The sequence below is a fragment of the Rhopalosiphum maidis genome, chromosome 2, assembly GCF_003676215.2.
Source record: "Rhopalosiphum maidis isolate BTI-1 chromosome 2, ASM367621v3, whole genome shotgun sequence".
Taxonomy (NCBI): Eukaryota; Metazoa; Arthropoda; class Insecta; order Hemiptera; family Aphididae; genus Rhopalosiphum; species Rhopalosiphum maidis.
In genome coordinates this window covers 54,228,911-54,245,755 of record NC_040878.1, presented here as the reverse complement: position 1 = coordinate 54,245,755, position 16,845 = coordinate 54,228,911, and the positions used below count along the sequence as shown (strand labels likewise).

Sequence of the window (16,845 nt, the reverse complement as noted above, 5' to 3'; positions counted from 1 at the left end):
GAAGATATTTCTCATATGCTCAAATTCTATTGTTACTATTTTTACTTGTAGAAATTTAATGCGGGTAGAATTTTGGCGACTAATAAGCATAAGGAAATAACAAATAAGATGCTAACAAGTAACAACTGACTGCAAGGTCAATAAGTGTTGACAACGAAGATGGAGACAGTGAAGAATTTTTTATATGAAAACTCTCCACTACGGTTCCTCTCTAGAGCTGTGACAATGATAATAAATACCAATTTGTTATAGTCGCGTACTTATATCGACCTCGTCGATATGATAAAATGAACCACAGAGGACATTCGTATTCCGTTTCCTGAGAAAGATGTATAAGTATCAATTCCATTTGTAAACGTAATGATATTTTTTATTCTATGTTGAATTGAACACTTTTAAACTAAAATAATAGTTTATAAAAGTGAAATCATAGTTCGAATGATTGCGTTTAAAGCGATTTAAATGCAATCAGCTGAAATGCACGTGTTTTAAATGTACCAATATATTAAAATACAAGACAAATGGTTGTTTAGAATTACATAATAATGAAATACTTATGGTATATATCTCACCGAGAAGAACTTGACCCTGAACGCCAGTCAACATTCATGTAAATATATCCTAATATTCATTTTGATTTAAAATCATGTGCATTTTATAGTTACATAAAGAGGCTTGGCGATTATGAATAATGACGTTGCACATGTTTTCTTATTTTCTTAGTTTCGTAGTGATTTCTTAGAACAATATTAGTTTTATTCCTGTGTGTTGTAGTAAAAACGTGTTTTTTAAGGTTTATTAACTTACAATTTTAATGACGTATTATAAAATATTTAAGAAAATAATTTTGACCATAGAATTAAAGAATGACGCATGTACATGTATACTTTTCATATGTTTCGTAATACACAATATTATAGGTTTATTGTAATTTGTTCTATTATGCATATTAACCTATTTATTAGTTATTATTGAACAAAACTAGATAAAGTCATCACTTATTATTAATGATAGCAGAAACTGTTAAACTTTTAGAATTTGAATATTTAAAATTTATTTTACTATGTTAATTATATACTTCTGTAAACAATTATTTTTCTAAATGGTTGATTATAAGAATTATTGTTTAATAATTTAAATACAAACAATATTTATTAACACTGACAGAAACAAGATTCTAGAATACAATATATAATAACTTGCTTTAAGTATCTGAAGAACATACTGTAATTAAATTTAACAAACTCAATTATATATATATATATCAATAATAATATATAATATATTATTTTATATTTTAATATACTTGTAATATATTTTATATTATTATTAATTATTTACTGACACAGTTTACCTGAATTCATAAGTATTAGGATAGACAGTATCACAGTGATCAATGGCCATTGTTGCCACAATTGACGTACAAAGTACGAAAAACAGTTTCGCCAAAATATTCAACAAGCGTACGCACAAGCCAGTGTAACAAGTATTATTTAGTATTCACATAGATATTTTTTTTTAATGTCCGTCACGAATCACAATGGAATTGCAGTGAACAAAAATAATAGTATTTAATACGTTTCCATTCGCGCTTCTCTTCGCAGCGAAACCGTGCTGTATTTGCCTACATCTGATTTTTGATGACGTGTAAATCAAATAACATTAAAATAAATAATATTATTATCTGCGTTTTATTCCGAAGCGTTGTAATATTGTAATACACGCGTATGCCGGTCCAAGAAGCATAATAATGTGTGTCTTTTAGGTATATTATATACGATTATAATATTTAGTTACAATACCTGCTCCAACTCCAAATAACGAAAACAAAACGTTTGCATATTATATCAGCGTAATGTGTTCTGAAACGGTTATTATCGGTCAGCCGCGGGCCGAGATATACGCGAATGAATTGAGAAACTATAACGTACAATCAAAATTTAAGAACCATTCAGCCGATAATTGAATAACTCGATGGAGCAATATATTCGATAAATACATATATATGAATAAACTACATAAATGTGTCCGAATTAGAGTAACGCAGTGTTTTTAAGACCAAGGACGTCCGATTTTGTCATACTTAAAAATTCTAGATCATTTGTTGAAAATTAAAAATAACTAAATAATACTACATACAGAGAGCTATTTAAACAAAATAAAAAACCGTGTCAAGTCCAGTAACCCGTAAAAGTGTTTATTTAATGTCTTGGTTAATGTATAGGTACCTACAAGTTACAACCTACCAGTACATATATGTTTCATAAAAATATATACATGCAATTAGAAAAGCTATGTAATGATTTCCATTGCTTTAACGTACTTAAATATGAAATTATAGTCTTTATACTGCAGAATAGTGAAGGTTTATTTTTTTCTCATTTACTCCAGAAAAAGAAAATAATTTTAAATTTTAGAATGCATTTTTTTTATTGATTTAATAACAGATAATTAAACATATCACTTAGGAGTGATTATGGTTATATAGTTACAATTATTAGTATCTTCACAAAATTATACAACATTTTCATAAGCTACTTGTTCTTATTTAATCTATTTTATATATTCTATAATGCATGTTTTATTATGCAATATTACTTAAAAAATAAATTATTTTTTTTTTTAAAGGAATACTTATTTTTTACTAAGATTTAAATAATTGATAAAATAAAGAATTTTCACTTCGATTTATTATAAAAAAAAACTAGTTTTAAGTATATTAAAAATAATAAAATATAATCCATTAATAGTTTAATACTTATTTATTTATTATATTAAACTATACGTTTTTTTTATATATATAAATGTTATTAATTTATAAAACTGTCAACTGAAAGTTAATCAACATGACAGTAATACGTACCTATATGTATGCATTATATTGGCTAGATCGTTACAAATCATATTTTTGTTTCTGAGTAATGCAACGAATGTATAAGTCTTATTGCGATGTTAAAATAATTTTGGAAAATCTTGTGTAGGCGTTTCTTAGAAAAGGAGATTTTTCTTAGTAAATTTCTTAACTTTATCAAATAAACAAATAATTCAGAGAAGTATTAAAAAATATATAAATTTTAATGTGGATTTTTACTCGACTCCGAATAGTTAATTGAATCTGACGATTTCTCACATATTTTATATCATTGCAACTTCAATGTATCACACCTATCCCAGTGGCCCGCACCTAATTCCTGTATCAGCTCTTTTGTTTGCTAAAATTTAATTAATTTAAAAGTTTTACGTCAATTTTACACTATGTTCTACCAACAAAACAACCTATAAATTTTTTTTATAAATTATACGGTTATTATACAGTATAGTCATCCTGTATCATCAATAGTCATTATAATATACTTTAAAGTATGAAGTTCTTTTAAGATCTATGACATTTATTTAGTATATTACAAATTACTATTATTAGTTAAGTCTACGTGAGTCGTATAAGTTATTTTTTAATTTTTAAGATATATTCTTATATTTATGTTATAATTTATAGAGCATAACTGTTTTGATTTAAGTACTTATTTTTAACTAAAAAATAAAAATAATAGCGTTCTGTGTATTTTTCAAAGAAAACATTTTGTATTATCTTCATAGCAATTTTTTTAATTTAAGGTTAGATTTATTTAATTTTTAATTTTGGTAGACCTCGTAAATTCAGTAGTTCACCCGTAATGTCAGTGCCAAAATGTTGGTACATGATGTAAATGTAAAACCTTCATGACTAGTATATTTTTAGCACTCAGTAATATAAAATAAACTTTTCTATTCATATTATGTAACATTTTTTACCTATTATTACCCATTTATATACGCTTTTAATAAAATATATAAGTACAGCAATTAACTAAATTTATTTTTAAAATTTAAAAAAAAATACTTCGAAAATTACATTTGAAATTAATCCACAAGCACATTAAGCACGTTATATACATACATCATACACCTCCGTATATTACACGTTGTATAATTATGTGTATTATTATTATACTAGTAAATTATTAATAATCTCATAGGTAGTATTGCAATATTGTGTCCAACATTAAAATTAATATTTAATATTCAACATCAATTATAACTTATAAATTACAAATAGGCATCAACACATAATATTATTTTGAATTAAATTCCCCTTTTCTTACGTTTTTCATTTCTATGATACTTCGAATTTGACCGGTTGACCTTTTCGGTGCAACAGCGCTCAATGTTGGTTTGACGTCACAGCTAATGCTGCAGCGGAACTAATGACGTCACATCGATCGATATAGTATATATTATATATATTAAATAATATAAATAGTAGTTTAGTTATAAAGTATTTTTAACATATTATCGTCAAATATATTTATTAATATAATTATATAACTTTCTTAAAAGTATAAAGTTTATTGAAGGACGCTTTAATTTGAAAAACCAGTTCGATTTATCAGTACTTCAGTAGGTAAATGCTCAATAAATAAAATAAAATTTGTAATTTCTTATATAGCCTATACATTTTTTGGTGACATTTCTGTATAATTTATAATAACTGTAATAACTCGTAAATTCAATATATAAAGAATATTCTATTAATGAAATTCAAATGCACAATTTGTATCCACTGGGTTGGAACTACATACATATATATACATATATAAAAGATATTATAAATTATATGTGATCAATTTTTTTTTAGTTTTGTTTTTATTTTTTAGTCAAGTGTTGTAATTTTATTATATTTAATCCAATTTATTGTTTGAAAATTGAACACAAATAGTAGTATGACAAGTAATTTTTAAACTTTGTAGTGTTTTTCAATTTAAATTTTGAGCAAGTCAAAAAATGATGTTTTAAAATGCGTTTTACAATGTTTTTATTTTTATCTATTATTTTTCTAGTACTTACAGTAAAAAAATACAAAAGGTTCTTATAGCTATGGGTTATAAATCTTGTTTAGATGGTACCTTTAAAAGTTTGTTTTTTATGGTTAATTTTACTATACTATTATCTAAATAATAACTTAAAAATATATTGTTTGTACATGAACGTCTAAACTTTGATTAATGACAGTTTTTAATTTCACAAATGTTTTTTTGTTTAAAAAAAAATGTCTAAACTTTAATATATATTATAAAGATAATTTTTTATTATTTATTCTTCATTACTTTATTAGATTTAATTTTATAACACATGTTTTAAAGACATACCATAAATAGTTTAAAAGTATATTATCAGTTATTTAGGTTTTGTTATTAGGATTGGAATAATACAAGGTATGACTATGGCTCTAATAATCTAGACATAATTTTATAGACTTATGAAGATTGTTGTGTTGTTCAAACCTCATTTCCCTATTTAGATCATTTTTCTTTTAATATGAAGAAATTATGATTGCTTCCAAATATAAAATAATTATATACCACTTTCTGTATTACGTATTAATACGTAATCAAATCGACTATCGAGATGAGTCTCCTCACCCGGTACCTATCAGTATCCTATCGGATTTTTAAAAATTTTTTCCATCTGTCTAATATTTTTATTATAAATAAACATTTTTGTTAAAATAATTATTCAATGTCATATTATTATTTTATGTTTAATCAAGGTTAAAATACGAAAATATAAATTGTAATCGTATTTATCTGATTATGAATATTTGAATATTCAAATAAAAATTAATAATATATACCTATTACTTAAATCTATATCTCATATAATCACATAGGAAAAACTTAAATAATATGTTCATATAGTTCATAGACTATAGGTAAACCAGTTTTTAATTTATACGCCTATTAAATATTGTATTTACCAAGAAATGAGTTAATTTTTCTAGTCAGTATTCAACGGAATACTGACTATTAGGGTGTTATGTTTAAAGTTTAAGCAAGATTGAAATTTATGTTAAAAATTATAAAAGTTATTTTTATTTTGTTAATATATTTGCAGTTTAAAAGCGTGTCTTATATATATTTTAAATAGCATTTTTTTTTTTTTAATATTTAAAAGTAAAGTGATTTTTTAAATAATGAAATTGAGTGTTGTAAGTCAATGTGTTTAATTTGTTATTTAAAAGTACACGCGAAAAAAGTGTTATTCGACTTCGTTTCTATCAACAGTACCGTGTTAGTCAAGACTCAAGAACAGTTGATTTTTTATAATTTATAATACTACAAAAAATCATATTAATAGTGAGTTGTATCAGTAATTATTTTCCATCTAATTTATTAGTCAACTCCTTCGGGGTTTTGTCTATCTTTAAACCATTTTTTAGGATTATGTAGTAATGTATACTGTACCATTTGTACCTACTAACAAACTATAGGTGAACAGTAATATTATACTTTTAATTAAAAAGGAAGTGTTTTACTAATGTAAATATATAGTTTATACATTTAAAATATGTAATATAGCTGAAGATCCTCTAATTGATTTTTCTCGAGTTTTGCTAGATAGTGTCGATTAAACTATTAAAAGTTTAACTTTCAGTTATTATAACAGTGAATCATAAATCGATTTGAATTAAAGTACTGCCGATAAAATGTATAAATCACATTGCGGTAGAAACTTGAACATATACAAAGTCCAATTGACCCAGTACCTATAATAAAGTCAATGAATAATGGATATTTTATCGAATGAAGTTCATGAGCACGCATTAAGGCCGTCACGTTATGCCCAGAGTTGGAAATTGGTGATTGTAAATAGCGTCAGCGCCAACTTGGCCAATCGTAACAACATAACAATTCAACTCATAAGTACGAAAATACGAAATTCTACTCCGCCGCCCAAGGGCGCACCCAAGGGGGTGGCTAACGGGTTTTAATCCCCCCCCCCCAAAAAAAATATCCTGGGTGCGCCCCTGCCGCCGTCACCAAAGCTGTCTAAGAGAACATTTATTTTATTTATAATTACTGTTGTATATATATATATAAAAAAAAAATTAATTAGTTTTATAACTTCTGTTAGGAAAAATATACAAATTACACAATTATGTGTGCCACAGCGTAATACTAATATAAATAATGTATAATCTTACATATTTTGAATTTAATACATAATATCAAGATATAAATTAGTGAAACAGAGTAACAAACAAATTGTCTGATTATCGCATGAACTACACATACTATAATTATACGCTACAAGTTAATGATACATCGGTTCATTATCATGATATAACGCTGTACAAAAAAAAATACACTGGCACCTACTTCCGATACATTTCTGGGCTAAATATATTTAAATATTTATTATATAGCTATTTTCAACAAAAAAAAAACGTTCTACAGGTAGAAACCGCGTTACGCATTCATTTCCGTTAAAACCGAGCAGCTATAATAATTTATTAAAATGTGAATTGAAAAATATACTAACAGTAGTATAACGAATTAACGCTTTTGTTATAATTTGACTTGCGGTAGAATGATATATTATGCGTTTAACAAATAAACGATTGTCGTTGAAAGTTTTACTGATGTCGGGAAAAATTAAAAATAGCTAAATTGAACACGTAAACATTTTATGAAATTTGTATACTTAAATGCATCGATAATACATAGGCACATACGCTCAAGTTTCGAGTAATCAAATGCCATGTACACATTATTGCATCTGAATTAAAAATACTTATTCAATCAAAAAGGTCCTTTTAAAAACGTTGAACGAGCAAAAAGTATGACACAAATTGATAAATAATAACAATATTATATTGGTATTAATTCTCAGCATTGCGGGCTGGGCGGCGCACAGTGCTTTTCACTAAACGGCAGTCGGTCGTTATACGTCCCGTATGGAACAATATCAAAATTCGTTTTTAGCAACAGGATGTAGTTTGTTTAAATCAGCAGATGATGTACATATGATGTTTCCTGAAGCGTGTGAATCCATTTAAAATCGATTTTTATGTAGACGATGGTTTTGGCATCGCAAATATTATTAATGAAAATGATTTAAAATTATGCAATTCATTCAGAGATGTTAAAACGTACGGTTGGGCTTTACGCTGGTGAATGGCAACCGCCAATAGCGTTCACTGTAATAGATAATAGATTTATATTTTTAAATTTCGTTTAATACTTATTTATCTATTACTCGTCAGTAAAATAAATATAAAACGAAATTTAAAACTAAAATAAAATACCTACCATTTTTTCTTTACAGACAATGCAGTCACATATCATAAGCTTAGACAATAAAAATATTTTTTGAAATCATAAAAACATTTTGATGTGCATTAAATTTTATTGATTAAAATTCGATATAATAATATACATCTGTACAAATGTGCAATATATAGGCATTTTAAATTGATAAAAATTAAATACGTAAAATGTTCATCGTGTGTCATAGATTAAAACTATTGTATGAAATATGTATTATTATTACTGTTATTATTGTTAACTGCAGTAGTATACTGCTAGTACCTACACTAATACTCGTACTAATTAACGAACTCCATTCAAACATTATAATCTAATCACGTGTGTACAAAAAGAAAAATCAGATTGCGAACATAATAAATTACGTAATGTAAAATGGGTAAATACGTGTTTATAACTATGTATTATTATATGCCATCTGCAGTATTAATATAAACATAAATTAATGATTAAAAGAAAACTTTTATGTCCCAAACACGGTTACTCGTTATGTCATTTCTCATTTTGGTTTTATATTTAAATTACTATTCATCCCTATATTAAAATCCCCGGTGGTATCTAAAACAATATGGCAAATCGATAAATTGGATTCGTAAAAAATACGTTTATACGTTTATATACACAGTGTTTGAGTATTTCCAAACAACGACGATTATATAGTCAATTGAAATATCCACATTATCTCACAGTTAAAATCAGTTCTGATACACATTGTAAAACACTCTGTATAGAATGTATATTGTATAACAACAATACATCACATGTATTATTATTTATTAAACCGAAAATATCTGTTATGTAAAATACTAAAATGTAAATACAAAATTATTCATTCCCATATTCAATTTATATCATTTGTTTATCAATTATCTACTATATGTAGTAGATGCGTCTGTATACCTAATGCAATGAAACGAACTAAATTTTTGATTAATTCCCACGAATACATAAATTAAAAACAATTACAATTTATTTAAAAATTATTTTAGTAATAAAATATAAACTGTCATTTAATTTCAAATTTTGACCGATGAAAGAAAGTTACATTTTTCACTATAAGTACCTACTCGATATGAAAGTTAAAATATTATTTCAAAGGCTTAAATTTGGAATTACGAGCACGCTGTTATAAGCCATGATTACGAGCGTTTATGATTTTAATTATGTCATATATTAGTCAGTACGAGTCGATTGATTGAAATATAATTTTATTTGATTCCCAAACACTAAAAGTTGATGTATAAAAGAAATGAAATTGAATTTGTAAAAATCGCACGTCTCGTTTTAATTTCATAATATCATACTGTTCAATATAATACATGAAACCATGCAACACAATAACACATCGAATACATTATGCACACCAGTAATATATTACTACGGCAATCGAATGCTCGGTATCGCTAATGTTTTAATATAAGGGCGGATAAGCGACATTTCTGTGTAGAGGAGACATGTAAACATGTATCATAATGTATCACCGGTACATCGGTGTGATCGATTTATAATGAGTTATCGAATTCACCGTTATAATGTGCGAATTCTAAAACACAGGTACAACCGACACTTTTTTGCTCTCCTGAAAACTTTGATATACGTCGCTTGTCCCCTTTTGTCGTGCAACCGTCGATATAATAATAAATTATGTAGGATACATTTATGTCTATGCGACTACGCACAAAATTATATGATGCGAATATTTAATCGGTTTTTTTTTTTTTTTTTTTTTACCTGTAGACCAGAAGCATACCTCACCATAATTAAACACTGACTACATAATTACTACACATAACAGAATTATCCTTTTATAATTCATAGAAATATAATGTTCATGGTTACACTACTGAGGGTAATGAACACGACAAATAAAAACGAAATGGTTATTTACGCATAAAAAAAAACTATTTTATTATTCTTATTTAATTACAATAAATCACTTAAATTAGTCACAATGTAGACAGGTAAAATGGATTTTGACCTATAATAATATCATCTATATATCGATACAGCATAAGAATATATTATATAATAATGGTGTACTAAATAATAATAATAATAATATAATAGTAATAATTGATAGTAAACGAGAAAATAATATGTACAAAATGTCACAGTCATTGTGGATGACAATAATAATAATGTGAATATTATATGATGACAACGCGACGAACACGACGATCTATCGCAGTACGGGTTCTTCGCCGTACTCGGCCTCGTAAAGCATGTGCAAGATCCTCATGCGCATTTCGGCGTTTTTCCGTATGGGCAGACGGCGCAGCGATGCGACGCAACTGAGCGCGAAGTGTTCGTCGGAGTCGGTGACCGAGTCCGAAGAGTCGTCTGACCCCTTGCGCTTGACGCCGCCGCCGACCGGTTCCATCATCAACATGTTCGATGGTTCCTGTTGCACGTGGAGACCGATGCCGTTGAAGCACTGGCACCCGGCGCTGCCGATTGGCGGCGTCGTCAGCTCGGCCTCACACATGTCGGACGCGATGGACACCATGTCGGCGGGATGGGTATCCGCGGCCGTCCGGCTGTTGTTGTCCATGTCCGCGTTGCAGTCGTCGTTGAACTCGGCGCCGTCGAAGGCTCCCGACATCTTGTAGCTGAAACGAAAAGTGTCAATACGATAGTAACATACAAAATAACGTCATCGACGAAGCTATTTGGGGCATATATATATATATCATTACTCTCTGGGCTCGATGTGCGGTATCAAAAACGCCATTTCGTTGTAGTAAATCCACATCTTCTTCTTGCCCTTGGGCCCGAACGTCCGCTGCAGCCGGTGGAACCGCATGAACGAATCCCGGAGCGTTCTCCACCGTTTTTTCACTTCGGCCTCTGTAAACGAAAAACAACGTTATTATTATAAATGCATTGCGATTGTATTTTATTTGGCGGGTAGCACGTGTATTATATATCATGTGCCGGGGCCGTACCGGATTGCTTCATTATTTCGGCCACTTCGCGCCACGCTTCGTCCCGGGCCGACATCTTTTTGCACGCCTGCACGCTCCTGTCGTACAGCACGGGCCGCCGCTCGATCTCTGCGATCAACTGTTCCTCCATGTTATCGTCGTCGCCGGGCCGCCGCCGCCGTCGCCGTTTCTGTCGTCGCGCTATGGTTGTTGTTGTGTGGGGATGTCTTTGGTCCGTCGCCGTCGCTACCGCCGCCGCCGCCGCCGCCGCCGCCGATTAATATTGCTGCCGGCGGGTGTGCGATCGTCGTTTATGGTTCAGCCGTGAAAATGTTTTGCAACCCAACCGTCGCTGTGCGGCCAAACGACGCGCGGGCCACCTGTGCCGGGGTACACGACTGCGGCAGTGCCGCGGCAGTGGCGGCGTCGGTGGCGGTGGCGGCGGCGACGACGACGGCGACGACGACGACGACGACGACAACGACGACAACCACGGGCGACGGAGGAAGCGGCGGCGGTGGCGGTGGTTTGCGTCCGCTGCCGTCCGGCTGCGCGTGCACTGCGTCGTGCCGCGGCGGCGGTTGTTGCGTGCGCGCCGGGGTGCTGCGCAGCCGACGGCGCGCCCCCCCTACTTGGCTACCACGTGCGGCGGCGGCGGAACGCGAGTCGCGAGTACGCTGCAGCCGTTACGGCGACGGACCAGACGCTGCCCGTGCAACGACCGCCGCCGCCGCCGCCGCCGCCGCCACCGCCGCCGACAAAATCGATTGCAGCGGCGGCCGGCGACAACGTCGACGGTGAAGCGGCGGCGGCGGTTGAACGCACATCGCGGCGTACGGTTTTTCGGTTTTTCCCTCTCTACGCGGCCAAAACGTACAACGATAATATTGTTATTACTATTATAATAACGTAGTGGTGTTTTGTACAACACGCGCGTCCGACGGCCCAGTGGCCGTCCATACGACGCGATGGCGATGACGACGTTACGACGTGCCGTGTTTATCGATCGCCACGTGTTTTTTGAACAGGCGAGAAAAAAAATTCGTACACGTTCATCCCTCAGCCGCGCCAGTCGGTCGATTGTATTATAATATTATGACACCCGCCGCTGCCGTATTTTTATCGCGACACCGTGTCATCGCCGGATGCGGTCATCGAGTATAACCGATGGCGGTGACAAAAATGATAAAAGCGATCGCATTGTACCGGTAGATATATACAACTCGGTGGCATAGATCATAGTGTGTTTTGGCCGATGAAGAACTGATGAAACACACTCCCCCCACCACCTTCACCACCACAATCTGCCGTATTTATGCATGGCCTGATTATATCTATCAACATCGATATTATGATAAATTATGATACATAATATACCCACTACAATATGATTTGTTTTCTGAAAAATACGTTTTCGATTGGTTCTTTTTCATATTTTATATTAATACATAAAACAATAATAATAATAATTTATTATGAAGGTTGATGACTACGGTGGAAAGTGTATAACCCATCCGTCCCATCATCCCACGTGTCATAATTAAATATATAAAATTAAAACATCCCTTGAAAATCGTTCTGGGTACACGCCTATATATACTGTACATATATCTACGACTGTCACACGTCGATCGCTCGATTTTCTTTTCGGCGCAGGGTATAGACGTAACGTTGTTTGTAGTGGTTTCGGTGGTGGAGAGGATTTTTCTTCGTTATTAGGTACAGGTTTATGACCGATAATAATATTGTATACGTGTTTGTGCATATCGACTGGTAAATATCCGGGTGAGGAGGGATGGATGAACCCGGAAAACTACTACCCCCCTCGAATTTGGCACTGGTTTCCGGCAACGACATAGCGAATAGTATTATTGTAATAAATTGCATTCGACCGTCACTGCCGTCACCGCCTGCAGTATCGCCTTCGCTAAACCAGAATTTTTCGATCTCGCAGCGATATATTCTTCTTTGATTTACTTCTGAGATTTGGTATTGAATATTATAATATTAAGTCTTAATGTCGCGAGTCCTTGAAAATGATTAATCAAATAAATTCATCCTATGTATCCGTATCGCACCGCATCAGTTGGCACAAACGAGTCACTGTTATTGTTAGTTATATATTTACTATTCTCCTTCGTCCTCTATCCCGTGACTATAGTGCAATCGAGTGTATGATGAGCAAATAAGTAATACGTTTAATAGAATCGAAAAAATACAAAGTCATAGATCCTTTAGTATTTACAAATAAGGTTTATAGTATTAAATATATAAGTATATATGTATGATATAATATCATCATTCCATATATTCGTCATTATATGTTTTTACTTTTCTGTATATATTTTTGTAACTAAAATTGTTTATTTTTTAAGTATTTGAGTTAGATATATTATTATATTTATGAAAAATGTATACACATATAGATGTTTACACAACAAATCGCTATATTATTTCAATCTAAATTGGGCTTATAGATGTATTAATGCATGGGAAAACAACAAATTTTGCAAAGTAAAAGCCTTCATAAGCCATTTATATTTTATATTATTTGTGTTAATAAAATAAAAACCAATGTAATTGTTAGTTATAGGTGAACAGATTTTTTTTTTTTTTTTAATAACCAAGCTGTTCATTAATTTATTATGTAAATCAATACTTTGTGAGATTATCAAGATACCTATTGAACATGTCTTGTACATTGATGTATATTTTATTATATTTCTGACATATTATGCAAAGTTGTAAAATACACAGGTTAAAAAACATGTGGGTTTGAATGGGTAAATGTGAAACGCATAATACACGATAAGACGTCTACTTAAGTATAGGTATATTTACTTAGTAGGTTTCAATAACCTTGAATTTTGAAGAAAATATATTTAAAATTAATAACTATATTTCAATGAATTTGTTCAGTATACGCCGCATATTATTCAAATTTTCAAAAGCCTAATTTACTTTTCAGACATATTGAAATTAAATTTCTACCAATTCGTTAGTGATTATAGCTTAGGAGGGTTCATACGCAATCATTGGACTCTATTATCGTCTATTGAGGTATTAATTTGTTCCACTTAGAGGCATATTGTCATTGAAAACTAATCACATTGGTTAGGGCAATGGATATATTTCCTAGAAATCGAAACCTAAAATTGATCCAAGTCATTTGTTATTCATTGTATATATTATTCAATTTCAAAGAGTTCAAAGAATTTCTCTATCACATGTTTTTTAAGCTTCTTTAATAATCTATACCACCGACCGTCATTTCCGTATTATACATATTATATATACGTATTATATATTTTGTATGTAATAATTTTTAAATAAAACAAATATAATAAAAAATGTGTCGTGATTTAATCTGAACTAATGCAGTATAATTTATGATATAAAATAATATCTTATTAAGATTTCATATTAAATACCTAAAACATAATATTTTATTTTAGAAACGCCCAATAAGCACATTCCTTATAAACGAATAATACCATCGATTGACATCAAATACGAGAAAAACATTTTTTTTTTTTTTTTTTAAACAATTGCTAGAATAGATACTCTTAAATATAACTCTGTTTTAAATATCTTCCACAACTTACCATTGAATTTTAACTATAACAAATATTATAAATATATTTTTAATTATTTTATAAAATATTTAAAATATTGAATAATCTAGAAAATGTTTTGGGATATATATTAGAACATCATGCTAGAAATGTATCTAGACGACTTATTACTTCCGAAGGTTTCTAGTCGCGTTTTTATTAAGGATAAACAAAGGACGGTCAACCCCCGAGGCTGACACTATATTCAACGGACTCATTGTTTTCGATCTTATATTATTTTTTTTTCCGGAGTCACTGATGATTTTAATCATACGGTAAAAAACACACTGCGTGTACGGGCAATATTATTCATGATCATTTTTAACGTCGCGTTCAATCAAGAGTCGCCTACGCGACTACGCAACAAACTCGCGAATATACGCATCAGACACAATTATATTATATCAGTAGTGAATCGAAAGTCCGAAACCATGGATCCAATAACCAGGTTCGAGAGGGAAGGTAAGCTTATATAATATTCTGAGTGTTTAAATATCGTTTATGGTTTTTTTTAAATATTTTATTTTTTGATGTGTGTGACGCGATCAGTAAAATGTCATAATAATAGTTAATAATACTTGATTACATTATGTTATATTAAAATTTTAATTAAAATTATTTAAAAAAAAAACCATACTATATTTATAGCATATCTTAACATCATGATGTGTATTACTGCATGTACATATAGATATATATATAGATAGCATACTTAATAAACATTTTAAGAAGAACAACTTTTTTTTTGCAACGTGTTGTCAATATATATTTCTATAGGTGCATAACATATTGATACTTAATTTATTACTAATTATCGATATGATATAGACGGAAAGATGCTCATTACGGTTCTTAAACTATTACTCTGATTATTATAAAAAAAAGTAGGAAATATAACGGTTCAAAATACTCATTATTATCATACGTGTATATTTATATATTAAATTGAATATTCCGTCATATTTTTAATTTAACGTTACTAGAATTAATTATTATGATCAAAGTAAAATAATGTATTTTTCTCGTATTCTAAAAAATTACATTAATATACCACATAGTAATAATTATGATAACAGAATAAGATTACTCTATTTTTCGATCAGAATCTTAATAGATCGCGTTTTTTGACCGTAAGCTAGTTGAAGAATGACGACATTAAGCAATAAAAAGGTATATCTATTCTTAAAGGTATACCCACTTGTTTACTCGTGGCAGCTTTTAGTCGTCTAATATTTAGGACGAACAATAGAAACATTTATTTTTAAAGCCACGATAAAGATCGGTGATACTAAAGTTATTATATTCGTATATTAGTATTAAGTATCTTGAATTCTTGAACAATAATACGCAAGTAGTTTGTGCCGCAATGGCACGTAAACAACGTTGTTTTTTTCATATTAAAGCTGTTAAATAAAATACACCAACCAATTAAATCGTCACGTATTTCTTCATGACTGTAATCGAGATTTGTATAATATTGATTTTATATAAATTTGATTTAAAAATAGGACGTAATATGTTCACACATGAAACCTATTGTTAAGTACTTTACATTTTGCTTTAAGGTGTGGGTTTTAAATATTTGACTTGTGTCACAATGGATGACATCTGCTCTTTGCAATTGAAATGATGGCGAGTCATTTTTCAATAATGTTAAACGTACGAGTACATGTGATGATTTAACAGTATTTATTTGTATTTTCTATCTAAAATGTTCAGTGTTTATCTTACGGTAGTATATGTATTGACCTACGAGAGAAAATGTTGTGTTTCTGTTTATATGGTCTGTGCATTTAAGCATGAACAAATCTAGATTGTCTCCAGACAGATTTATTTGCCAGAATTATTGAAAACTTATAAAAAATATCAACTGATCACCTGAATTCACATTTATATTCAAGTGAATCGTATCATATGATATAATTTGTAAAGTAAGATACTGAGATAGATTATTGACTGAGTACTATGGAATATGGATAGACTAAAATCTAAAATATCCAGCATGTTCTTGTTGTGGCATCAAGATTAATTAATAAAATCGTGTGTGTTGTGTTTTTAAAGATATCTTATAAGATACTCCTTAAAATTTTTTTTTAATAATTTCAGTTAAATATATAATATTAAAATGTAATCAATATATTAAGTTGAATTAAAAAAAAATCT

At 30.5% G+C, this 16,845-nt stretch overlaps 2 protein-coding genes across 4 annotated transcripts in view; one reads left to right on the top strand and one right to left on the bottom strand.

Moving 5' to 3' along the window:
• The window catches only part of LOC113554639, a 120,550-nt gene that overhangs the window by 38,989 nt on the left and 64,716 nt on the right, over positions 1–16,845 (top strand). The gene's annotated exons all lie outside the window — the stretch shown is intronic.
• On the bottom strand, positions 10,085–11,487 carry LOC113554640 (transcription factor Adf-1-like). The gene is made up of 3 exons (XM_026958569.1): positions 11,090–11,487; positions 10,841–10,991; positions 10,085–10,753 (listed from the first exon to the last, which is right to left on the bottom strand). The coding sequence occupies exons 1-3, from the start codon at positions 11,217–11,219 to the stop codon at positions 10,324–10,326; spliced, it is 711 nt and encodes a 236-aa protein (XP_026814370.1). The 5' UTR covers positions 11,220–11,487; the 3' UTR covers positions 10,085–10,323.